The following is a 24,580-nucleotide window of genomic DNA, read 5'->3' as shown; positions in this document are numbered from 1 at the left end:
GAGAGCTGCTGCAGAAAGGAATTCATTTTTGTGGTCATATTGTATTCTCAGAACTGCTCATAATTATTTGTAAAGTTCTAAAAGTTGTCCACAGTGGTTTCTAACATGAAGCATACATTTATCCAATTTTTGTTTTTTAACATTCTGTTTGTATATTGAGTTTTATCAGAAATAAGTACAATACTGTTACGGTACTAATTTGGCATGATACTGTTTTACCTGGTAATCTTAATAGCATGAAAAAGAGACTGATCTGAGTGAAACTGAGAGCTCCCATGCAGAAAATTTACTATTGCATTTTTTTTTTTTTTTTTTTCGGTAGACCATTGTGTTTCGCTGTGATAGCTTTAAAAAGTTGCCAGAAGTTGCAATTTAGAAGATACCAACCATAAAACCACAAGTTTTATGCGCACACCACGGCACAGTGGCCACCCACCATAGAGTTTTAGATTGATTCGGCTTCATAGTCAGTCCGTCAGTAGTCATTTATCCCTACCTGCAGACCCTCCAAAAAAACGTCGTCTCTGGCACTTTGGAGCTGCAGATTGGGAGGCCCTCAGGCAGTACTTCTTTGATTTTCACTGGAATGATTATTGCTTTCATGGCCGCGAGCCATCTGGGTGTGCCTTGCGTATTACGGAGGTTATTCTCTCGGACATGGAAGCATACATTCCTTTCTCATATCCTTTGACTAACGCAAGAAAGCCTTGGTTTAATCACGCTTGTTCTAATGCTGTCCGCAACAAGGAGAGGGCCTATAAAAGGTACAGGAGCCAACCCACCCCTGAATCACATCTTTTATACGTTTCTGCCCGGACTCGTGCTAAGTCTGTTCTTCGCTCTACTAAAAATAATTTCATCCGTACAAAATGCTCTCAACTCTCTAACTCGAACTCTTCCTGCTCCTTCTGGCACCTTGCCAAAAACCTTTCTAACAGCTTTACCTCATCATCCTTCCCTCCTCTTTTCTACTCTGATGGTTCTGTAGCTATTTCTTCTACTGATAAAGCAGATCTCTTCACTCAGACTTTCTCCTCCAATTCCACCTTAGACGATTCCGGTGCTGTTCCTCCAACACTTCCCCCCTCTGACTTCCTCATGGCTAACATTAAAATATCATCAGTTGATGTATTTTCTGCCATTGCTGGCCTCAGTACTAATAAGGCATATGGGCCTGATGGAGTCCCTCCTGTTGTTCTCAAGAACTGTGCTTCTGTGCTTACACCCTGCCTAGGCAAACTCTTTTGCCTTTGTCTGTCAACTTGTACCTATCCTTCTTGCTGGAAGTTTGCTCTCATTCAGCCAGTCCCAAAGAAGGGTGACCATTCCCAACCATCTAACTATCGTCCAATTGCTTTAACATCCTGTATCTCAATAGTTTTTGAGTCTATTCTTAATAGAAAAATTTTAGAGCATCTTTCCTATCACAACCTTCTTTCTGATCGTCAGTATGGGTTCCGTCAGGGACGCTCCACAGGCGATCTTCTCACCTACCTTTCAGACTCCTGGTCATCCTCCTTTCGGGACTTTGGCGAAAGCTTTGCCATTGCACTTGACATCTCAAAGGCTTTCGATCGTGTCTGGCATAAATCTTTAATTTCCAAACTGCCCTCTTACGGTTTCTATCCTTCTATCTGTGCCTTCATCTCTAGCTTCCTTTCTGGTTGTTATATAGCCGCTGTTGTAGACAGCTATCGTTCTTCTCGTAGATCTATTAACAGTGGTGTTCCTCAGGGCTCTGTCCTATCACCAACTCTCTTTCTTTTATTCTCTTCCTTTTATTCAGGAAATGTCCACCAAGTATACTAACTCAGTGCCACGTTACAGCCAAATGTCCTTTTATTCATCAATGACCTTCTAAGCTGTACATCTAACCCTATCCACTCATATACTGATGACTCCACCCTTCACCTTTCCATTCGATTTCCACAACGTCCATTTCAGCAGTTACTTCAACAGGCAAGGGATGAGGCTATGGCACACCTAATGTCTGACTTGGGTCGTATCTCTGACTGGGGTAAAAATAATCTGGTTGTTTTTAATGCATCAAAGACTCGGTTTTTGCACCTATCAACCCGACAAAGTCTTCCACAGGTATACCCACTTATGTTTAATAATACTCAACTTAATCCTACATTATCGTTGAACATGCTTGGGGTTTCATTTGCTTGGGACTTGTCTTGGAAAGATCATCTTACATCTCTTGTAAAATCTGCTTCCAAGCGATTGGGTGTGCTAAGCTGACTCCGTTCTTTCTTTACCCCTGCACATTTGTTGACTCTATACAGGGGTTTTATCTGCCCCTGTGTGGAGTACAACTCTCATGTGTGGGGAGGCTCCCCACATACAGCTCTTCTCAATAGGGTGGAGTCAAAGGCTTTTCGTCTCATTAACTCTCCCCCTCTTACTGACTTCCTTCAACCTCTGTCTCTTCGCCGCAGTGTTGCATCTTTATCTCTTTTCTATCGCTGCATCAATGGTCATTGTTCCTCTGAACTGTCTGCATGCATTCCTCCACTCCAACAACAGGCGCGTAGCACCCGTCTAGCAGCAAACTCTCACCCCTTTTCTGTCCAACCCTCTAATGCAAGAGTTAACCGTTACTCCCAGTCCTTCATTGATGCAACAGGTCAACTCTGGAACTGTCTCCCTCTGTCTGTATTTCCTGCTTCCTATGATCTCCAGTCTTTCCAATGCAGTGTGTCCAGGCATCTCAAAATGAATGGAGCTTGAATTTGGCTCTCTCTTGTATTTTGTTTTTCTCTCGGAAGTAACAGTTTTGTGGGCTCATTGCCTTTGGTTCTGCTTCCTCACATAAAAAAAAAAAAAAAAAAAAAAGTATGGCATAAACTAACACAGCTTGATCTAACTTAACTAATTCAGCCAAACCTAACCTAACCTAGCCTAATTCAAGGTTCCTGGCCCCTGGTTCCTTCTGCCTTGCAGAAAAGGGGAAAAAATAAAATTTGACCCAACTGACCTGAACGATTTCTTGACAAATGAGTTTTGCTTCCGAATCGATCCATGACCTTCTGTAGGATGTCACCGCCAGTGTCGACAATCCTGACCGTGCTCTTTAGTAGCATGTTATTTTTGCAGAATTTACCTGTCATGAATGAAGTATAAAATCTTTAGTAACATTAATGATATTTCCACAAAATAATGGAAATATGCCTATCACAAAATTTTCGTTTGTAAATGGGAGCTCACCTGCGGTTTGTCCCAGTACATTTACTTAAATAGTACTGTCCTACCCGATAACCTTAAAACAGTAGCCCAGAAAGGAAACAAATCTGCCCCAGTAGTAGTTCAAAACCAAACAAATACTAGGTACAGTAACCAAATTGAACCCAACTAACTCTAACCAGACTAGTGTGAGCAGGCTAGTCACCTGCTTTTGGTTCTACTTGTATCCACTTTTAATAAATAACAAATTGTTCTTAGTGCCTGTAACTCCTTAATTGTTTACCGGGTATGTAAATAACTTTGCATGCAAGTGGCACCAGCCTTACTTGTGTTACATACTGTACGTAGCAAGAGGACCTGCTTTCGTCTCGCCTCATTTCTGTCTATGCATCTCTACCATACTTTAATAAATAACAATATTCTTAGTGACTGTAACTTAACACGCATTTGGTGCAGGTGAGGTGGACCTGTGGTGTAAAAATATAAAGGAAGTGCATTTTTCATAATTAAAATCATGTTAACATGATGAGTAGTTACGTTAGAATTATAATGTAACCCCATCGATAACAAGTTATACCTGTATTGGATTTCATAGGAATTTACCCCATGAGGAGAAGCCGGGTGCGGGTAGTACGGCATTATCTGAAAGAAATGCACTATCCGACAGGGCCTTGGCTGCATTATGAGTGATAAGTAAGAGATTGCTGTATAATGCAGTCACTACTCATTATACGATGGGGTTACGTCAGGTCATACCTTAATGTATAACTATTTGATCGTAAATCGAGAGATTGAAACAAATTATTAAAGGGGGGTTACGTCAGCTCATCTTCTCAAAGTCACCTACCCAAGACTGAAACAAAAATGACAACCCACCTTGTTGGGTTAAGATGAGAGTGACCAGTCTCACTCGTCTCTGAGTGGCATTACATGAGCGATCAACCTCAACCACCCCTTGGATGTAAATCTTCACCAGCTCAATCCTATTGGAGCGCAATAATTGCTCACTAAACCACCAGGCGCCAAAATTTGGTTATGTGGTTACCACCCAGCGTAGTAAATGGTTTCCTGGTGTACATGAAATCATTTGGCTTGTCACTAAGTGTAGAGTCACCCACAGGCAGAAGGAAGAGGAGTGGTTGGGGTTTATTGCTCATTTAATGCCTCTCAGGAATGAGTGAGGTTGGTCACTTTCATCTTAAATGTCAGGACCAGCTTGCTTAGCCCCGGGCTCCTACACTTCTCATGGGGCAACGTTGGATTGGATGATGGAGTGTGTGTGTGTGTGTGTGTGTGTGTGTGTGTGTGTGTGTGTGTACGGTGCTTCTCAGGTACCGGGTACTGTATGTGAATTTGAGTTTAAGTTTAAAAAATGTCCTGCATCGCTAGTACGCAATATAAATAAATAATCTGTGAAAGATCCATTCAGTAGGAAATTTGTTAGGACCAGATCCTTGTAAAATACCAGTAACTTTTGTAGCACTTTCCCCAAGAAATGTTTATAGAATACCAGTGAGTCAAAGTGACATATTAGTGACATGCTGGTAGTGTCACTCGGGTTAAGAATATTGTTGAGTTACAGTTTGAACTGAAGAAGAGACCGATAGTTTACTTGTCATATTAAGTGTTAACCAGAGCCTGTATAATGAGAACTATGATAGCCAAACCTCAGGCCTAATGAAGTGATAGTATGGATTGATTGTGACAGTTATGGATACCATCAGTGAGTCAATTGATTAGCAGATCAACACCACTCCTTTCTTGTGTACATATTGTACAATAATTCACCAACGTACTCTATATGGAGAAAAATGTTGGTCAGAGATGAAAAATGAAATGAACAAGGCAAATGATATGCCACAAATTCATTCCATTTACAGTATTTAGGTTTAGTGATGAAAAAAACACTGTCACACTGGAGCAGGTTACAGGAATCATGCTTCAATCACAGCCTGAAGTCTTGCTAGCAGCCAGTTTCAAAGCATACATAAAGTTTAAACAGTGTGCTGCCAAGTGCATTCAGGCTGACTGCAAGAAGAGTGGCCATTGTGATTTTGTGGGATATATTTTTGGGTATACTGTACATATATGATTTGTGTACCTGTTTTGAAAACGGTATGACAGAGGTAATGTGATCAACAATTTGAGTTTGGAGGTTCGTAGCTATTTTATTGCCGCCAGAAGTAGTGTGATGAAGATACAGTACCAAAAAGTTCAAGGAGTATTGTAACTTCACAGTTTCAATAGTTAATACATGAACGAACTGTACTCATAATGCAGTGCCCTGCATGGGAATACTGTATTTTCTTTTCATAAATGCCTCTCATATCACTTTAAGTAAAAGGTATGTGGAAGTACAGTACATTGAAACATAGACATGAAGCCACAGATGAATATAGTAATAGTACTGAAAACTTGTTTTGTAAGTATAGGTTTATAACAGTTTTTGTGCAGAATCATCTGCTTCGTCAGAAAAAAGTGAATACTGTAGTTATTTTGATGAAGTGGCAGTGGGAAGTAGACAGCAAGATGGTCATGATTTGATGGGTCATCCAGTCCTTCTTTCACACAAGTAAGGAGTAAAATGTTTAGTATGAAGAGTTGTATTAAACATTGAATTTATTACTTACATCAGGTTATAGAATTTGCAGCCATATGGAAGATGGTCCTTGGAAAAAAGTTGGTGAAATATAAATTCATACTGTAACTAGACTCATCCATATAGCAGCAGAACCTGAAAGTTATAAAATTTAATTATCAGTGCAGATCTGTAGCATACTGTAGTGCTGATAAATTCATCACAGCAACTTTTTTTTTTTTTTTTTTTTTTTTTTTTTTTTAATAAATAGGAACGAGTTGTGTGGCTCTATGCTATGTTGATAAGGTGAGTTGAGAAGAAGTCTGTCCTGTGTGCTGTATAACGTGTAATAGTTGGGTCCAAAAAAGATTCTGTGGTGTTGAAGTAGGTTGCAGGATGTGAGAAATTTTCAGTTTGTGATATGCTGGGGTATCCAGGCTATGGATGATTGAATGGAAAGTGTTGATTGGGGAGATAGCCACTTGGAAAGTTTTTTAATAGCTAGGGGGCAAGTTCAGTGCAGCAGGAAATGCAGGGACAAGGTCTGTTAAGTGAGAAGGAAAGGAAAGGAGTGTAGAGAGCTGTTGCCTCTTCTAACCATGAAGGGACTCAGCATTCATTTCAAGGGTAGGCTTGACAGAATGTATGTTAGAATTGGTAAGCAGTATGGCAGTGAGACTTGGCCTGTAAGAGAAATACATGCAGATTGGGATACACAGGAATGAGTTGTTAACATGGATGCTTAGAATTAAACTGAGCAACAAAACTGAGAACAGTGTGCTGTGAGAGGTGACATAAGAAATATCAGAGAGATAATGCAGACAGGTAGGTTAAGATGCCATGCACACGTTGAGAGGAGGGTGGAGGGTGACTGGAGGGAGGAGTAGGATGATAAGTTTGAATGTGGAGGAATGAGTGCCTAGAAGCAAATGGAGGAAGATGCTGAGTGAGGTTGTGTGTGGAGACCTTTGAATTGAGAAATAATGCTGAAATGGCTCAAGTTTGCTGCATTCAAAGAGCATCCATTTGGTGAAAGGATATACACATGCTAGCATGGTCAGTGGGTATTTTGATCAGAGTGATATTGAGTAGAACCAAATGGGGAAAAAAAGATCTAAAACAAAGGGAACCTAAAACAGCTACAGCCAATAGCTGAACAAAATCCTTTAATAGGCTGTAAATTTGCACGGAAATATATAAAACATGTCTTTTATTTTGGTGTTTTTTAGTGCACTAGCTATACACTCTTTAACCCCTACACCGTGGGGATGTTTTCGCCGCTCCTTGCGCCTCCTGCGGGGATATTCGTGCTCCGACTGACTTTTTAAAAATATTTGCCAAAAATCAGTTATTAGTCCTAGAATATTATAATTATATATGCATATGGTACATACCTTCAGCTTTGGTTTGTTGAGCCTTCGTCGACAACCGTAGGACTTGTAGAGACTTCTGAAGTTGGGTAACGAAGTCTTCACTTTACACTTCCCGACACCCCATAATATGATTACCACAGCCAGATATTATCACTAGAAACACTATCCTATGGTTTTCAAGTAGTTTGGAATCCATACTATAAAAAAAAAAAAAGTGAAAGCAATGTAAATTACGAGCGAATATGAGCTTCCCACCCGTGATCATTCCCTGCTGGTATTCTGTCATTTATTATTCATAAACACACCCACACTTTATATAACTATTACTTTATTACACTTTTATATATCTACAGTATTTATCCATAAATTTCCTTCAGCAATAGTAGTTTATTTTCACTCCAGGCATTCATTTTCACGTTCAGTAAACTACGTAATGTATTTTCAATATTTACATTCCTGTTTTATTTACACTACCGGTATGTTATGCACTGTCACTTGCAGTAACTTATAAAACAATTTTCCACTGTTCAGTCATATTTACATCCATTGCTTTCACTTGCTATTTACACATTACTGTATTTACATTTTCACTTGCTTTGTTTTAGAGTCACCAGAAAGATCATAGTCACTGTCCATCATTATCATTGATATTAGCCAGTTCACGTTCCACAGCAGAGTCATTTAACCCTTTACCCCTTCCCACACGAGGTTTAGCAAGGGTAGAGGTCACAGGGCCCTTTGCATGGGGCTAAAAAGCGGCGGAATTGGACAGGCGTGAATCCGACATGGTTTCACCTCGAAAGGTGACAGTAAACTGAATGCTGTGGCCTAGGGGCGGTGAAGGGTTGACTGACAGTGTGGTGACAGCTGCTAATTTATAGGCTATGAAATGATTGGCAGGAAATCTAGACAATACATAATAAATTAGGTATTTCCAGGTGAATGTAAATATCACTTAGGCTTCTCCCTTCCTTTCTTATATATTTTTATTATGAGATCAGGTCATACAGCATATTTCAAGGGTAAATAAACAGGGAAAATTAGCGAACGAGTGCACATGGGGTGATGCCAGGTGATAATTAGCCCACTCCAGGTGTATGGCAGTATCAATTACCTTTTCTCTTTCTTTTATATATTATTATGTATAAGAATAGGGCATAGGGCACATTTCAATGGATAAAATGAGTGGAAAAATCCGTCCAGAATTTGTGGGCAGGCGGGAGGAGAGGGTAATGGAGGGGAGGTAAGGAGGGGAGTCAAGGACAGGAGAAAAATGGCTAAATTGTCAACAGTGGATGGGAGTACAGATGACATTAGCAGAACTGAGTATAGCTGGACACTGGTAGTACTGATAGATGATACAAGCCACCACTTGAAAGCCCGGGTGAATTCAAAATAACACAGAATCACAAAAGTGACGCCCCGCAGTAATACCCCATGCTCCCGAGTGTCACAAAAGTGACGCCCCGTGGTTAAGGGGCTAATTAGTATTACCAGTACAGTCAACTCTCAGTTATCTGTCGTTGCAATATCTGGCGGTTTGAGCTCGATAGTATCTGGCAAAATTATGCAACATCCGGCACCGAAGTGGGAAATAAATGGCTGTTCTGTGCAATATCCGGGCACGAGGTGTATTAACTGACTTGTGCATGGTAGCCAGCCGGCACCCGGGAAAACTCCGTAACACTATGAACTGTACAGTATTACTGTTCTGTGATATTCTATCTATCTATTGCCAGACGCCACAATCCCGTTTGGGGTGGCCACAAACAAATCGCCTCCAAGTCGCCCTGTCCTCCGCCATTTCACTGCCCTGCTCCCAACTCACACCCCCCTCTCTCATATACCTCTCCACCCCATCCCTCCATCTCATCCTCGGCCTCCCCCTCCCTCTTCCCCCCTCCACCTCACTCACATACACTCTCTTCGTCAGTCTTTCACCCTCCATCCTCTCCACATGGCCAAACCACCTCAGTGTGTTCCTCATAATGCTTCCTATCACATCCACATTGCTGTATTATATTTATGCTAAGTTTTCATCTTTTACTCGTGTGAAAGTTGTTAGGATACAGGGTCGAGACAGATAGTAACACAGTATCCGGCTCAATTCCGAATGTTGGGCTGATGGGGGGGTACTATGCAATATCCAGCGTTTCGCTTTATTCGGCTTAGGGGTTGACTGAATTACACCGGATAATTAAGAGTTCACTGTAATTGAATTTTCTTTCTCATCGTATAATCAACAGGCTGCAGTTGAGCCCACTGTGTTACCCGGCACTGGTAATAACGTCAGTATCTAAAGCAGGTTTTTGTAGAAATGGGAACATTTCTTCCTCATATTAAAAAAAAAAAAAAAAAAAAAAGCACGAGTTGCCCCTAAGCAAATTAAGAAGTCAGTATTGACACCTGTTTTACAGACTATTATGTTGATGTATATAAGAGAGGGTTGGCTTTTTGTGTACTGGATATAAATGGCTTCATTGCTATACACTGATGGCTTAAATCCCACATAGAGTGACTGTCGTACATGTGAATTAAGCTTAATCTGGGTTTCTCTGCATATGGAAGTCACATATCGCTGCTGGCTACAATAACCTGCGTATTACAATAAAGAAATATCCGGTATGTAAAGTAAATCTCTGGCCTGACCCCAGATTGCCTAATAGAAACCCTCTGTAATGCAAAAAGGTTATAGATATGAATGCTAAGGGCTTAGCATACTGTATAAAAGTAAAGGATGCCTATAAGACAGTGATCTTAAAAGAGGTTAAATCAATAAATAGATGGGAAATAAGTACTACAGATGTACACTCGCTCCAAAAAGTATCAGTGCACTGTAGGTCCGATGCCATCCGGAATGATTCGACCTTGTGGCAGTTACAGCCCGTTAATACCTGTATATATTATAACACTTACGACCATTCCATACTCATTATGAAGGACACAAGAGGTATCTGATATAGCTGTCTTCTGTCATCAGGGATGCCTGCGTGTAGGAGGACAGAACCACGAATTCCAGTTTCTTTTGTTCTGTGTGTCATAATACTTAACACATTCTGCACCGATACTTCCTGGAGCGAGTGTACATCTTAAGGGAATAACTTCCTGTACAGTTTAGAGGTAAAGCATACGTAAGACAGTAACATTAAATGCCTTAAAGCTATAAATAATGGAAAATAAGTACTTGGCAAAGCACTCAGCATACTGTACTTTTTCCACACAAACGACTTTCCTGGTGTAGCTTATTGCCACTGTGAGCTGAGGATCCGTGCATATTGAGCTGACTCATACAGAGTTCCCTATACAGTACTGTACTTACTTGTTAGGTACTGTATTCTGTTTCTCACTTGCTGTAGGTTGCTGAACAGTAATTCCAGTGATCCTACAACATTGGTCACTGGATGTGGTGTATTTGCCATAATACTGTACAGTGCTGTACTGGTACTTAACTTTTGGTTTGAGGCCAGACTATGCTCATACATACAGTTACAGACCCCATTTCATCCCTCCATCTCTGATACACAGTAAACACATATGTACAGTAACTGTGTCTTGTTATTGGTAAAATGTAGGAATGTCTTTTTTTTTTTTTTTTTTTACCAAGTTTTGCTACACTGCATTCAAAACATGTATACTGTACAGTATTGTGGTAAAGAACTATGAAGGGATTACACTGAGTATATTTCATTACCATTATTTCAACGGATATCTAGGAGAAGAAAGATTGTTCTACTCCATTTACTAGTACAGTACCAGGAGTAGAGAGATATAGAGTGTTGTTAAATATTTCAGGAAGATATTGTTTTAAATTTAGAGTGTTGTTAAATATTTCTGGAAGATATTGAGTTTATGATATTTTTCAGCAAATTAGGTGACTGATAGATGTTTCCTTTGATTTTTTCTTATAGGGTATTATACAGTTCAGCAGTGTACCAAGTGTAATATAGTATTACGAGTCTACTGTTTATAGATTGATTGTTTTCATATACTGGTACCTGCTGGTGTTATAGAATTTAAAGTACCCATTCAGTAGCTATTTCTTATTTAGAGTCTTTGACTGCCACATGAAAAGTAAAGATGGTTATTTTATTTTCAACCCTGTTAGTGCAACGGCATTTTAATCAGGCTTAGGGACTTTATTATTGTAGGTGACATAGGAGACTGTAAAACCTCTTAGTGGTTTGTTTTGCATATTATACCTTAACATTCTCTTGTATGATGTTTGTCTGTTTAATATCAACATAAGTTACGTAGTTCCATATGAGGATATTGACGTATAATTTTTATGTCTGTTTAATATTGGCATAAAATATATCAGCTGTGTACAAGAGGATATTGATGGATAATGTTTGTCTATTTAATATCGACATAATTTGCATCAGTTGTATACAAGAGGATCTTGATGTATAATGTTTATGTGTGTTTAGTGTAGACATAATTTACATCAATTGTGTACAAGAGGTTATTTGCGTAATGTCCAGAGTAAATTGCTATGGAAGAGGTGTTAAGACTCAAAGAGAGACCCCAATGGTTTAATAGTTTAATGGAGTGGTTAGGGTGGAAATTGTGTGCTGTTACATTGATCAAAATACCTGAGGGGCAGCTAGGTGCTTGTCAGTTATGCAAGCCATCAGGAGTGTAGATCAATTTAATTCTGCATAAATACCCAGGAGTACAGTAGTTTAGCCTCTGCCACCTGAAATGTACAAGAGGTAATGGAGGTGTGGATGATATAGTTTCTAAGATCTCATACACTGAAGAGGTTGTAGAAGCTATGTATACTCAGAGGTATGGTAAATCAGTGTTGTTTGGGGCTTCAGTGTCTTTACAACTAAGTAGTGTATTTATTGTTGTTATCCTCTTGTTCACCCTTCTTTTACCCATCTTAGTTTCCTAGTTCACCCTTCCTCTGACCCCTTCCCATTCCTCCTACTCGACTCTTGATCAGCATCCCTACCCCACTCTACTACTCCCCCCCCCTCTTTTTTCTTTTTTTTATCATACCCTACTTTAATTCCCTACCCTATTATCAAGCCTCTTTTCACCATTGTACTTCCCCCCCCCCCTTTTTTTTTACCTACTCTTTTCCATAATTTACTTGTTCCACAACTCTGCTCCCCATCCCACCCCATTGATACTCACTTCACATTTTCTCCCCACATTATCCATGACCTTCTTTTCCCTTGCCCTCTCCCCTCATTTTACTCAAACCTTCTTCCACCCATTCCTTTAGTCCAGCACATACCCCTATCTCACTCACAACTTACTTATGTCCCCCAGACCCTATCCAGGACCCTTCTTTTCTTTTTTATTCCTCCAATCCCTGCCTCCCCTCCTTTTTTTAATTGCTTGCCCTTCTTCCCCTAACCATCCATGCTCCCTTTTCTCTCATTCCATTCCATTCATCCTAATCTTTACCTCTTTACACATATAGACTACCCTTTCACCCCACACGAACATACTTCTGCATTACCCTCCCCTTGTCCCCCATCATCCATTTCACCTACTCATTTAGCTGTTTCACCTTACCCATGATTTACCTTAAATTTTCTCCAGTCTTCATTCATGATCCAGTTCTTCCCTCACTCTACTCACAACGCTTTTCTCCCATCACCCTCTTCTCCCTTCTTTCTTTATCCACCTTCACTTCCCACTCGTATCTCTCCCCCATCTCTCACACTTTGCAGACCCTTTCGCCTCCACCCATACTTGTCTTCTTTTACTAGCCACTGATCTCTACCACCTTCACTATAGACTCTTCCTTCTCCTCCCTAATTATGTTCCTCCCTCCAAGTTCTGCCTTTTACCATCAGCTTCACCTACAACCCCCTCCCCCATCCCTCCATAAATTGTGTATTTTGTATGTGTATAGTAGTGCTGGCTCTGCCCTGTCCCACTTTTGAGCATTTATCATATTGTATCTCTTATACTTAATTTCATTTTTCATCTCTCTCACTCTATCAGCCCTTTCCCCTCACTTAGCTGTATATGTTTTCTTTCTCCTTTACATGTGTTCTCTCTTTCCTTCCCCCTCTCCTTATTGGATTTCATTTAGGAGTTTGATGGTTGTGTAGATTCTGATTTTATGTAACTATGTTCTTAGTTGCTTTTCCTTTTTTCTCCTCAGTCCTTTTTTCTCTTCAGTCTTCCCCTTTACCTTCATCTTCGCATACAGACTACAATTTAGATCTGGGAGTCTCATGATCATTTATATTCTTTGTATGATAATCAAAATTATTCTTTGTGCCTCTTTTCTCTCAATCTCTCTCTTCCCTTCCAACCTGCCTCCTTCACATAAACAGTTTTTAATCAGGAATGTCATTGGTTATCAGTATTCTCCAAGCAATTCAATTTGTGATTAAATTTAGGAATATTCTTCTTGTCTTTTTCCATTTTTGCTTCTTTTTCTGTTTCCACTTTCCCTTGTTTTACTGTATCCATTTTACCATCTTTTTATCTGTTTCCAATGCCCCCTTTTTCTCAGTTTCCATTTTCCCCTCCGTTTGTATGTTTCTGTTTTCCCCTCTTTTTCTCAGTTTCCAATTTCCCCTCTTTCTCTTATTCCCCACTCTTGTCATCTCTCATGTATGGAGTTATAATCTTGGAGTTTAATGGTCGTATATATATATTCAGATTATAATTTGTGTTTAGGTATATCCCGTTTTCTCTCCCTCTTTCTCTGCATTCCTCCCTTCCCTCCCTTGCATTCTCTGTTGGTTTACAATTCTGATGTAACTTAGGAGTTTAATGGCTGCATATAACCAGATTCTGATTGTATTGAACTGGTGCATATTCCAGGCCATTTCCCATTCCCCTGTTTCTCTGCATTTTACCACCTTACCCTTCCTCTTGGCAGACACTTGTTTCAATCTAGAACTTGAATGGTTCTGTCTTTTTTAATTCTGACTGTTTCTGTTTTTCCTTTTTCTTCTTCCTTCTCTTCACATCCCTCCCTCCCCCCGCGTCTTAATGCAGTATTGATCTAGGTGTTGAGTGGTTGCATGTAATCTGAGTCTAACTCTGTTAAGCTATAAAAATTATTGCTTAATTTTTCTATCTTCCTCAGTATATAGATAAGTGTTTAATTTTTCCATCTTCCTCCTCATGGGTTACATCTTTGCAATTTTGAGCTAGGATTTCACCGATTGCTGATGAGCTGTTGGTGATCAGATTGTTAAATATTTTCTTCCTGATTCCATTTTCCTTCAAATTTTTCTTCACCTTTTGCATATATTGTGTATGATTTTTATCTAGGACTTCAGTGATTGTGTCTAAGTGTATTATTCTGTATGTTTTCCTTTCTCTTTCCCCTTGCATATATAAATTGTAGTTCCCCAGACCCTGTGCAAACCCCTTTTCCCTTGCCTGATAACTGGTGTATCTCTCTGGTAAGCCTGATAAGTTGATGTGGCTCTCTTGCCTTGCCTTTATCTTCCTCCCGTGATGTGGTATCCTTGTAGCATTATTAAAGTCCTTCTTACCCAGTCCCACCCACTCAAATGTCTTGTAGCTTGGAGTTGGAAGTCTTGGAAAATTGTGTTCATACAGAAAGTTTTCATGATTTGAAATTATTTTTAAGTAATTGTATTTTCTTATAAAGTAGATGTGGATGGCATTTTTGGTTTCAATGATTGTGGAAAGTTAATGGCAGTTGGCTGTTGTTGTGAAATGATAAAGCATTATACAGTAATGAAATTACAATTCTGCCATACATATTTTGTACTGTACCATTTGTGATTGATTGACTGAGAATAGGTGGCTTAAACCTACCTTGGTATATCTTTTTGCATTGTTTTATGCAATGCAGTGCAAAAATAAGACTTAAAATTGATCTAATGTTGCTGTGCACAGAAAAGCACTGTTATTTTTCCAGTCATTTGGACTATGTTCTTGTTGCCATCTTTGAGTTTTGAGTTCCTTTCCTATACATTAAGCTTATTAGAAAATGGCTCCAAGCCACAAGAGAGGAGTGTAAAGTTTCCCCATATTCCCTCCTTGTTAAATGTAAATTGCCACTTTGTCCCAGCCCTCCTGCCTCTTTGTTGTGGTTGTGGTAGAGTTTGTGTGTTGTCTTGTGTTGCAGTGTTCCCCAGCGCTCCTCCCCCTGGTCTCAGCGACTCTAAGCACAGACCACACACCATCGACCAACTATCAGCAGGTAGGCCAAATGGAAAATTGAGTGTCAAGTGTTACACACACCTTTGCCTCAAGTAAATATAAATGTGTTACATATTAAATAGAATCTCGCTCTAGATTCACACTCTAGGCACACTCCACACAGTTAGCCCAATCTTGGTTAAGTAAATAGAAATAAGTACAGGTATTGAATATTTCAGTTCACATTTTTGTCACAGGTAAATAAAGGGTGATCAGAAAATCCTTGTGCACTTTTATGCTGCTAGGTAGAATATGATAATACTCTTAGCTATAATAAATAAAGGCATTTGATATAAAGTAAATTTTACTGTACAGTATATTGCGCTTTTGTTAAAAAGTGGTAGAATTATGTTTTGGTTGAAATTAAATTCTGGATTTTTTTTTTTTTTTCTCACTTAAGACACCATGCTGTTCAAGTGCACAGACTTTTTCATTACCTTGTTGAAAGGTGTTATATGTTACCTAGAACCATGCATCATATAAATGGAAGGTAAATGTTGAATGAGCGTTTGCACTTGTCTTTGGTAAACAGGAAGCAGTGGATAACATTCATATGAAGACACTCACTACAATTAGTAGCTGGTGCTGTACAGTAGTCGTTTTTTTTTTTTTTTTTTTTTTTTTTTTTTTTTTTTTTTACGTGTCCGACTCTGGGCAAAGGCTCAGGGCCTATTTCTCGGGGTCAGTCACCTATCCCAAGGCCCAGTAGTCCTCCTACACCTCCACATGTCACCACTTCGGCGCTAACACCCACCGTCCATATTGAATACATGCTAGGGCTGTCTCATACAGGACTGGTGCATTGGTATTAGCGGGGGTACTTTTACATGTCGGCGGGTCATCTGGTAGATCAGGAAAGTCTGCTTTTAGGAAATCCAAATCCTTAAACTGTTCCCTGCCCCAGCCGGGATTCGATCCTGGGTCCATTAGGACTGCAGGCCGCCTCTCTACCGATTCAGCCACCGCCTCCCCAAATATCCAGTATATTAGCCAAACCCCCTGCTGGATATTGTGTTGGCACCCTGAATATCCATTTGGCGTTGAGTCGGATAATATGTCACCACCGTAAGCTATCTCTCTTGACCCTCAATCCCAAAAACTTTCCTTCAATATTACCCATGAGTAAAAGATTAAAATCAAGCATAAAATATAATACTGTACAGTATTGATACAATACAGCACAGTACCTATTGTACAGTATGACTGCCTGCAGCAGCCAGGGCACTGACACAAAAGCCGCAAACTCAGCCATCACACAGAACTAGGGTACAGTAGTCAAAGCACTTGGGCATGGAGCACTGAGGTCCCACAAGGGAAATCACAGCACTGCAGCAATGAATGAGGTATGGGGGTCCATAGGCTAAGTCACAGCACTGGAGGAAAGCTACTGTGTGGGTCACAAATGCACAAGGCACAGATAGGTGTTCACTATACAGTGTCCAGTGGAGAGAATGAGAGATCGATGATTGACTTGGTTCGTCAGGTGGGCTGCTTCCGTAACACATTGTGACTCACTGGTTTGTGCTGCGGGGTCAGCCCACACACCAATTGGGTCCTGTGTCTGAGCCCTTTTTTTTTTTTTTTTTTTTTTTTTTTTTTTTTTTTTAATGCGAGGAAGAAGGAACCAAAGGCCATGAGCCTGCAGTAACAGTTCCCTCCAAGAGAAAAACAAAATACAATAGAGAGCCAAATTCAAGATCCGGTCTTTTTGAAATGCCTGGACACACTGCGTTTGAAAGACTGGAGATCATAGGCAGCAGGAAATACAGACAGAGGGAGACAGTTCCAGAGTTGACCTGTTGCATAAATGAAGGACTGGGAGTAACGATTAACTCTTGCATTAGAGAGTTGGACAGAAAAGGAATGAGAGTTTGCTGCCAGACGGGTGCTATGCGCCCGTCGTAGAGGTGGGGGAATGCAAGCAGACAGTTCAGAGGAGCAGTGACCATTAAAGTAGCGATAGAAAAGAGATAAAGATGCAACAGTGCGGCGAAGAGACAGAGGTTGAAGGGAGTCAGTAAGAGAAGGAGAGGTAATGAGACGAAAAACCTTTGACTCCACCCTCTTGAGAAGAGCTGTATGTGGAGAGCCTCCCCACACATGAGAGTTGTACTCCACACAGGGGCAGATAAAACCCCTGTATAGAGTTAACAATTGTGCAAGGGTAAAGAAAGAGCGGAGTCGGCTTAGCACACCCAATCTCTTGGAAGCAGATTTTACAAGAGATGTAATATGATCTTTCTAAGATAAGTTCCGAGTAAATGAAACCCCAAGCATGTTCAAGGATGATGCAGGATTGAGCTGAATGCTATTGAACATTAGTGGGTATACCTGTGGAAGATTTTGCCGGGTTGATAGGTGTAAGAACTGAGTCTTAGATGCATTAAAAACAACCATATTATTTTTACCCCAGTCAGAGATACGAGCCAAGTCAGACATTAGGTGTGCCATAGCCTCATCCCTTGTTTGTTGAAGTAACTGTTGAGATGGGCATTGCGGGAACCGAATGGAAAGGTGAAGGGTGGAGTCATCAGCGTATGAGTGGATAGGGTTAGATGTACAGCTTAGAAGATCATTGATGAATAAAAGGAAGAGAGTTGGTGATAGGACAGAGCCCTGAGGAACACCACTGTTGATAGATCTAGGAGAAGAACGATGGCCGTCTACAACCGCGGCTATAGAACGACCAGAAAGGAAGCTAGCGATGAAGGCACAGATAGAAGGATAGAAACCGTTGGAGGGCAGTTTGGAAATTAAAGATTTATGCCAGACTCGATTGAAAGCCTTTGAGATGTCAAGTGCAATGGCAGTGCTTTCGCCAAAGTCCCGAAAGGAGGATGACAAGGAGTCTGAAAGGTAGGTGAGAAGATCGCCAGTGGAGCGTCCCTGACGGAACCCGTACTGATGATCGGAAAGAAGGTTGTGATAGGAAAGATGCCTTAAAATTTTTCTGTTGAGAATTGACTCGAAAACTTTTGAAATACAGGATGTTAAAGCAATTGGATGATAGTTGGAGGGTTGGGAGTGGTCACCCTTCTTTGGGATTTGCTGAATGAGAGCAAACTTCCAGCAAGAAGGAAAGGTACAAGTTGACAGACAAAGGCAAAAGAGTTTGCCTAGGCAGGGTGTAAGCACAGAAGCACAGTTCTTGAGAACAACAGGAGGGACCCCATCAGTACCATATGCCTTGTTAGTACTGAGGCCAGTGATGGCAGAAAATACATCAGCTGAAGAAATTTTAATGTCAGTCATGAGGAAGTTAGAGAGGGGAAGTGATTGAGGAACAGCACCGGAATCGTCTAAGGTGGAATTGGAGGAGAAAGTCTGTGCGAAGAGATCTGCTTTATCAGTAGAAGAAATAGCTACAGAACCATCAGAGTAGAAAAGAGGAGGGAAGGATGATGAGGTAAAGTTGTTAGAAAGATTTTTGGCAAGGTGCCAGAAGGAGCGGGAAGAATTCGAGTTGGAGAGTTGAGAGCATTACTGTCGAAAAATGCATAGTACCACTGATTGCTTCCCATTTCTGAGCCAGATATTGCCTAATTTCGCTGAATGTTTTAATAGAGCTGAACTTAAAGTGCCGGATAATGCGATAGGCCGGAAATTGTGATGACAGGTAACAGAGAGTTTACTGTATATCACACTCTCTAATCAGTGCCACACTGGAGCTGTGGAAGAATTGTACCACAGTCTGAAATAGTGTTTATTGTGAGGCTGCACCAGTTTTGGCCCAACTTTGATGATAGTCTAAGTAAAGACGAGGGTGAACTGGATTTCTGAAACGAAATCGAGTGGAATTTCTGTGGTTCACTGGAGTGTGACCAGATCTGGAGACTGTTTCAAGAATTAGTAAGTCATTATTTTCACGTATCCCCCCCCCCCCTCCAGCCTCTTGTAGAGCCGGAACACAACTGGATTTTGCTGGAATTAGACTACCAGTTTGAATACCCGGAAACAGTTTTATCAGAATTCTGCTTCAGGACCCGCTCATTACTCTGTATAGTTGTAGCAGCCAGATTTGGATATGTCTGGATTTCAGGCTGAGAGATGAAGGGGATGACAAGAACAGGACACAATCAGACTTTCACTACTGGATCCCTTCTCTAGGTTCAAGTCAGGCTAAGACCGTTGTATCCTCACAGTAAGAACTAGACAAGGAGTCCTTCGTTTCATGTCTTCATTTTCTTTTCCTTTTTGTTTTCAGCAAAGCTACATTTACAGCTGTAGTTTCACAGGGATATGTGTCGTGGTGGTTTAGGTTACGGAACAAAATAATGTGGTGGGATTTCTTGGTTTTGCACGTTGCTTTCTTTCATTTTATTTTTTATTTTTTATTATGTGACTTATCCGTATGAAGTTCATGTGGTTTTCTGGTATATTGAACCTTTTTTTCCTTACGGTTATATTCACAAACAATGACAGAGGCTGAGAAAGACAGTGGTTCGGGGGAATTTCATGTTTTTTGGCGTGTTTCGCTGATTCTCTCTCTCTCTCTCTCTCTCTCTCTCTCTCTCCCTCAACCTTTATTCTTCTGTTCCCAACATTTAATGTATCACTTTTACACAAGCTGGTTAAATGTATAAACATTCTACCTCACCCGAATTTGAGGTGGGAACAAGGGTGATGATGGTGATGGTAATGATGATGATGGTAATGGTGGTGATGATGGTAATGGTGATGATAATGATGATGATGATGATGGTGATGATGACGGTCCTGGTGGTGATGACGATGATGGTAATGTGCTGACGATCATGGTGATAACGATGGTTAAGATTATGATGACGTTGATGATGATAATAATGTACCCTAATCGCCATTGTGGGCTAGCACAAATTGCATGCTTGTGTACTCACCCCTATGTGCAGTCCCGGTCAATAGTTCTTTTACACTTCCGGATTTTCCGAGTTAAATAAGCGAAACTCATACTTATTTGATGATTATTATTTACTCATTTAACATTTATTAATTACATTTTAAGATTCCTTTTTTTAAATTTCTGGATTAAATGAAAAAATCCATTCCATTAAATTACCTAATTATTTTTTATTAGCCTAAAAGCATTTCATTTTTTTTTAATTTAATTTTTTTTTTTTTTTTATTTTTTTTTTGTGTGTGTGTGTGTTTTAGTTATGTTTACTCCTTACACTTCTCCAGTTAACAGACGAAGCGAAATTTGTCTTTATATATTGTCGAATAAAAATGATGTAAGGTGTTGATGTGGTGCTGAAACGGTGTAAAGGAATTATTGACCGCTGTTTGTTTACCTGTTATGCTGTGTAGTTGTAATTGACCGTAGTTTGCTGTGTAAGTTGTAATTTGTGTGGGGTGCTTTATAGACCCGTAGTTAATTAGGGCTAATGCTTTTAATAAGGTTGAATTGCCGCCTGTGATGGTTTATTGTGACTTGTTGTATTTCTAGGCTGTATTTTCCTTTTAGCCTCTAATTATCCCTCCTAGACGTAAATACACCAGGTAATCATCAGGTCAATGCATCATGATTAAGGATTCATGGTTCTATTAAGTTATTATGACACACCTTCCGGCTACGATAAGTTTAATACTGTTTTTATAAGTTCATTTTAACCTGATAATATTGAGTGTTATACAGATAAGTCAAATGTATTTTGTGAAGTTTCTCTTGTAATTTATATACAAAGAAGAATAGTTGCTCATTCACATCTCTTTCACATTTAAGTGATTTTTGTTTTTCTGTCACGATCTTTCAGCTTTTCAGTCAGCCTCGTGTCACTTCACCCTCTTGATCTAACCTCACCCTTTTCTCATAGCTGTTATCTCTATATTTTACCTGAATTCACCTTTACCTGTGCACATCATTTCGTCTTTTTTTTTTTTTTTTTTTTAATTTCAGGTCACTTTAATCACTTCCTTGTTGTACCGTACCTGTTCTCACCTCACTTTGGTAAACATCTGACTTCACCTCAGTTTCATCCAGCCCAGTCACCTCTCCTTATTCATTTTTCCACTACACCATGCCTGTTTCATCTCACGTCACGACTTTGTCACTTTGCTTAATCTTACTTTATTAAGACTCAAATCACAGAACCTCACCTCATGTGATCTGACCTAATTTAACCTCATTTAACAACCTCACCTCACCTCACCCATCCTATCATATCCTAAACTAACCTAACCTAATCTAAACCTCCCTTTACCTAACCCAGCCTTTCCTGTCCAAAAATATCCTAACCTAACCTAACATTATCTCAGCAAACCTGACCTAACCACCTCCCCTCCCCTAACCTAACCTCTTCTCACCTAACCTCACCTAACATTTCCTCAGCTCATTGTAACCGCCTATAACGTTCAGTCTTTAAAATGCAGTGTTTACAGAATTTCTTATATAACTGGATCTTTCTCATGGTTTCCTTTTTATACATTTGTCTTGCTAAGGGGTTAACTATGCAGACTCTTAGCTTTACTTTTCCTTCTTTATTTATGCATTGAAAGACGTCTACAGAAATGAAACCAAATGTAACGTAATTTGCCCAACACAATTTCCTTTTCTTTCCAGTTATCATTACTTTGTCTGCCTTCATTAACCTGACCTAACCTAACTTACCTTACCCTACTCTACCCTAGCGTTACCTAATTTACCTTACCCTACTCTAGCCATACCTAATTTACTCTAACCTACCCATCCCTACCCTATAGCCAAATCACACCACTAAACCAAAATCCCTTATATAAAAACCTCTAAGCTATCTAACCAAATCTAACCTAAACTGATATAACCTAACTTTATCTTCTAAACTAATCTTACTGAACCATCTCTCCTAAACTAATCAAACCCAGTCTAACCTAACTTTCTCTCCTAACCTGATCTAGTCCTACCATCTCCCTCACACTAATCTAAACTTTCTTTCTTCGCCCGTTTCTCTCATAAATTAATCACTTCTAACATTCTCTCCCAACTTGATCTAACCTTTCTCCTAACCTAATCTTGTCCTACCATCTCTCTTATGATATAACTTTATCTCTTCCACACTGCTCTAAACATTCTTTCTCTGCCCGTTTCTCCCATAAATTAATGTAACCTAACTTTCTCCTAACGATATCTCTCTCAACCTAGTCCAGCCATCTCTCTCTTAATCTCCTAACCATATCTCTCTCATCCCAGTCCAGCCATTTCTCTCCTAATCCCCTAACCATATCTCTCAGCCTAATCCAACCATATCTCTCCTGATCTAACCGTATCTGTCTTAACCTAATCCAACCATATCTCTCCTAATGTCCTAACCATATCTCTCATCCTAGTACAACCATATCTCTCTTAACCTAATCCAGCCATCTCTTTCCTGATCTCCTAAACATATCTCTGTCAACCTAGTCCAGCCATATCTCACCTAATCTCTAACCATATCTCCCTCACCCCAGTCCAGCCATTTCTCTCCTAATCTAACCATATCTCTCAGCCTAGTCCAACCATATTTCACCTAATCTCTCAACCTAATCTAACCATATCTCCTAATCTAACCATATCTCTCTGAACATAATCCAACCATATCTCTCTCAACCTAATCCAACCAAATCTCTCCAAATCTAACCACATTCCCTCTCTCTGCCTCCCACAGCCGCCCGTAACAACATTCTAAAGCCCTTTCCCAATGCCTCGTCCGAATCCGACCTCTCTCGCTACCGAACTAGGCTACCGGGACGTGACCGAAAAAGTCCGTCCCTCAGTAACCTGACCACGGACGGCATCAAGCACAAGGTAGGCAGCACGGACGGTGGTGTGTGTGTGTGTGTGTGTGTGTGTGTGTGTGTGTGTGTGTGTGTGTGTGTGTGTGTGTGTTTGTGTGTGTGTGTGTGTGTGTATGTGTGTGTGTGAGAGAGAGAGAGAGAGAGAGAGTAATGGCATTGATGTGTGTGTGTGTGAGAGAGAGAGAGTGAGTAATGGCATTGTGTGTGTGTGTGTGTGTGTGTGTGTGTGTGTGTGTGTGTGTGTGTGTGTGTGTGGGAGAGAGTGAGTAATGGCATGTGTGTGTGTGTGTGTGTGTGTGTGGGCTTAGGTAAACATACAGGTGGGCGAGTTCAATCAACACGTATATCCCAGAGGTCGTTTCCAAATTGACCAACGTAGGTGTGTGTGTGTGTGTGTGTGTGTGTGTGTGTGTTCAGCCATGAGTGAGTCTGTGGAGCCTGAGAGTGTTAATTCCTTCCTTTCCTTCCTCACAGTTCTCCTTCCAAGACCCCAACGCCGCTAAGGGCCTCTTCCCCAATTCCAAAGGCCACCAGAAGATCGACAAGGTTGCACAGGTCGGACAAGTGGTGAGTACGATGAGTGGATGGTTGTGGGTGCAGATTCTTCCATAGTGGTTTATGTATTATTAACGTACAACTGCTGCTACTACTACTACTATTCTACTACTACTACTACTACTACTACAACTACTGCTACTACTACTACTCTTACTAAAACTGTACTACTGCCACTGCTACTATACTGCTACCACTACTGCCATACTCCTCGTCCCCTCTCTCTCTCTCTCAAAACTAATTCCAAACCATACAGTATACCTGGACAAACGTAATTGCTTTCACACCGGTTTTTTTTTTTTTGTTTTTTTTCGTTTTTCATGTTTTTTCCTGAAACTTGTGCCATTTTTTAATAAAGGAGAAAGAACGATACTAAAGGGAAGAATATGCACTCACTTATTGTTATTTATTTATTTATTTATTTTTATCCACATTGCGTATATATATATTTTTTTTTGCATGCGTATATGTGGATATTTTGGCCGTATTCTCGTGTGCGTAGGAGACTCCCTAGCATCTGTTTGTTTCTGATTTAGCTTGCAAATTACGTTTCAGTATTGGTCAGTATTTTTTTTTTTATAATGATTTGTTATTATGCAAAGTAAGAAAGAACCAAAGGCTGAGAATTAGTACAACTTGTTAGCATCTGTTCGTTTCTGATTTAGTTTGCAAATTACGTTTCAATATTGGTCAGTATTTATTTTTTTATAATGATTTGTTATTAAGCAAAGTAAGTAAGAACCAAAGGCTGAGAACTAGTAAAACTTTTTTCTTCCAGTGAAAGTTTAATAAGAGATAATAAACGAAACAAACAGACAAACTGAAGATGGAGGGAGTGTCTTAAGCCAGTCAGAATACGAGTCCATTGTTGTTGTTTTTGTTTCTCCCTCATCAGCTGATCGTCAGGTAAGGAGTTCCACCTGAATGTGTTTTTGCCATATTATTGTCTTTTTTTTTTCTTTTTTCGGGGTAAGTACAAAATATTTACACTGTGACTTTTATTTAT

General features: G+C 40.1%; 1 protein-coding gene across 1 annotated transcript in view; it reads left to right on the top strand.

The window, feature by feature from the left end:
- LOC145416279 (uncharacterized) overlaps positions 1–23,631 on the top strand; it is a 118,795-nt gene extending 95,164 nt beyond the window's left edge. Inside the window, exons 7-9 of the mRNA XM_080285277.1 lie at positions 15,221–15,295; positions 22,890–23,029; positions 23,494–23,631. Of these exons, the coding sequence (XP_080141403.1) occupies positions 15,221–15,295; positions 22,890–23,029; positions 23,494–23,631 (353 nt within the window). The remainder of the gene's footprint in view (positions 1–15,220; positions 15,296–22,889; positions 23,030–23,493) is intronic.
- The last annotated feature ends 949 nt before the right edge of the window (positions 23,632–24,580 follow it).

Source organism: Coenobita brevimanus, chromosome 105 (genome assembly GCF_032717465.1).
Source record: "Coenobita brevimanus isolate Jiangsu-jjx chromosome 105, ASM3271746v2, whole genome shotgun sequence".
In the NCBI taxonomy this organism is placed as follows: Eukaryota; Metazoa; Arthropoda; class Malacostraca; order Decapoda; family Coenobitidae; genus Coenobita; species Coenobita brevimanus.
Note: the sequence above shows the minus strand (reverse complement) of the source record. Positions and strands in the feature narration are given on the sequence as shown.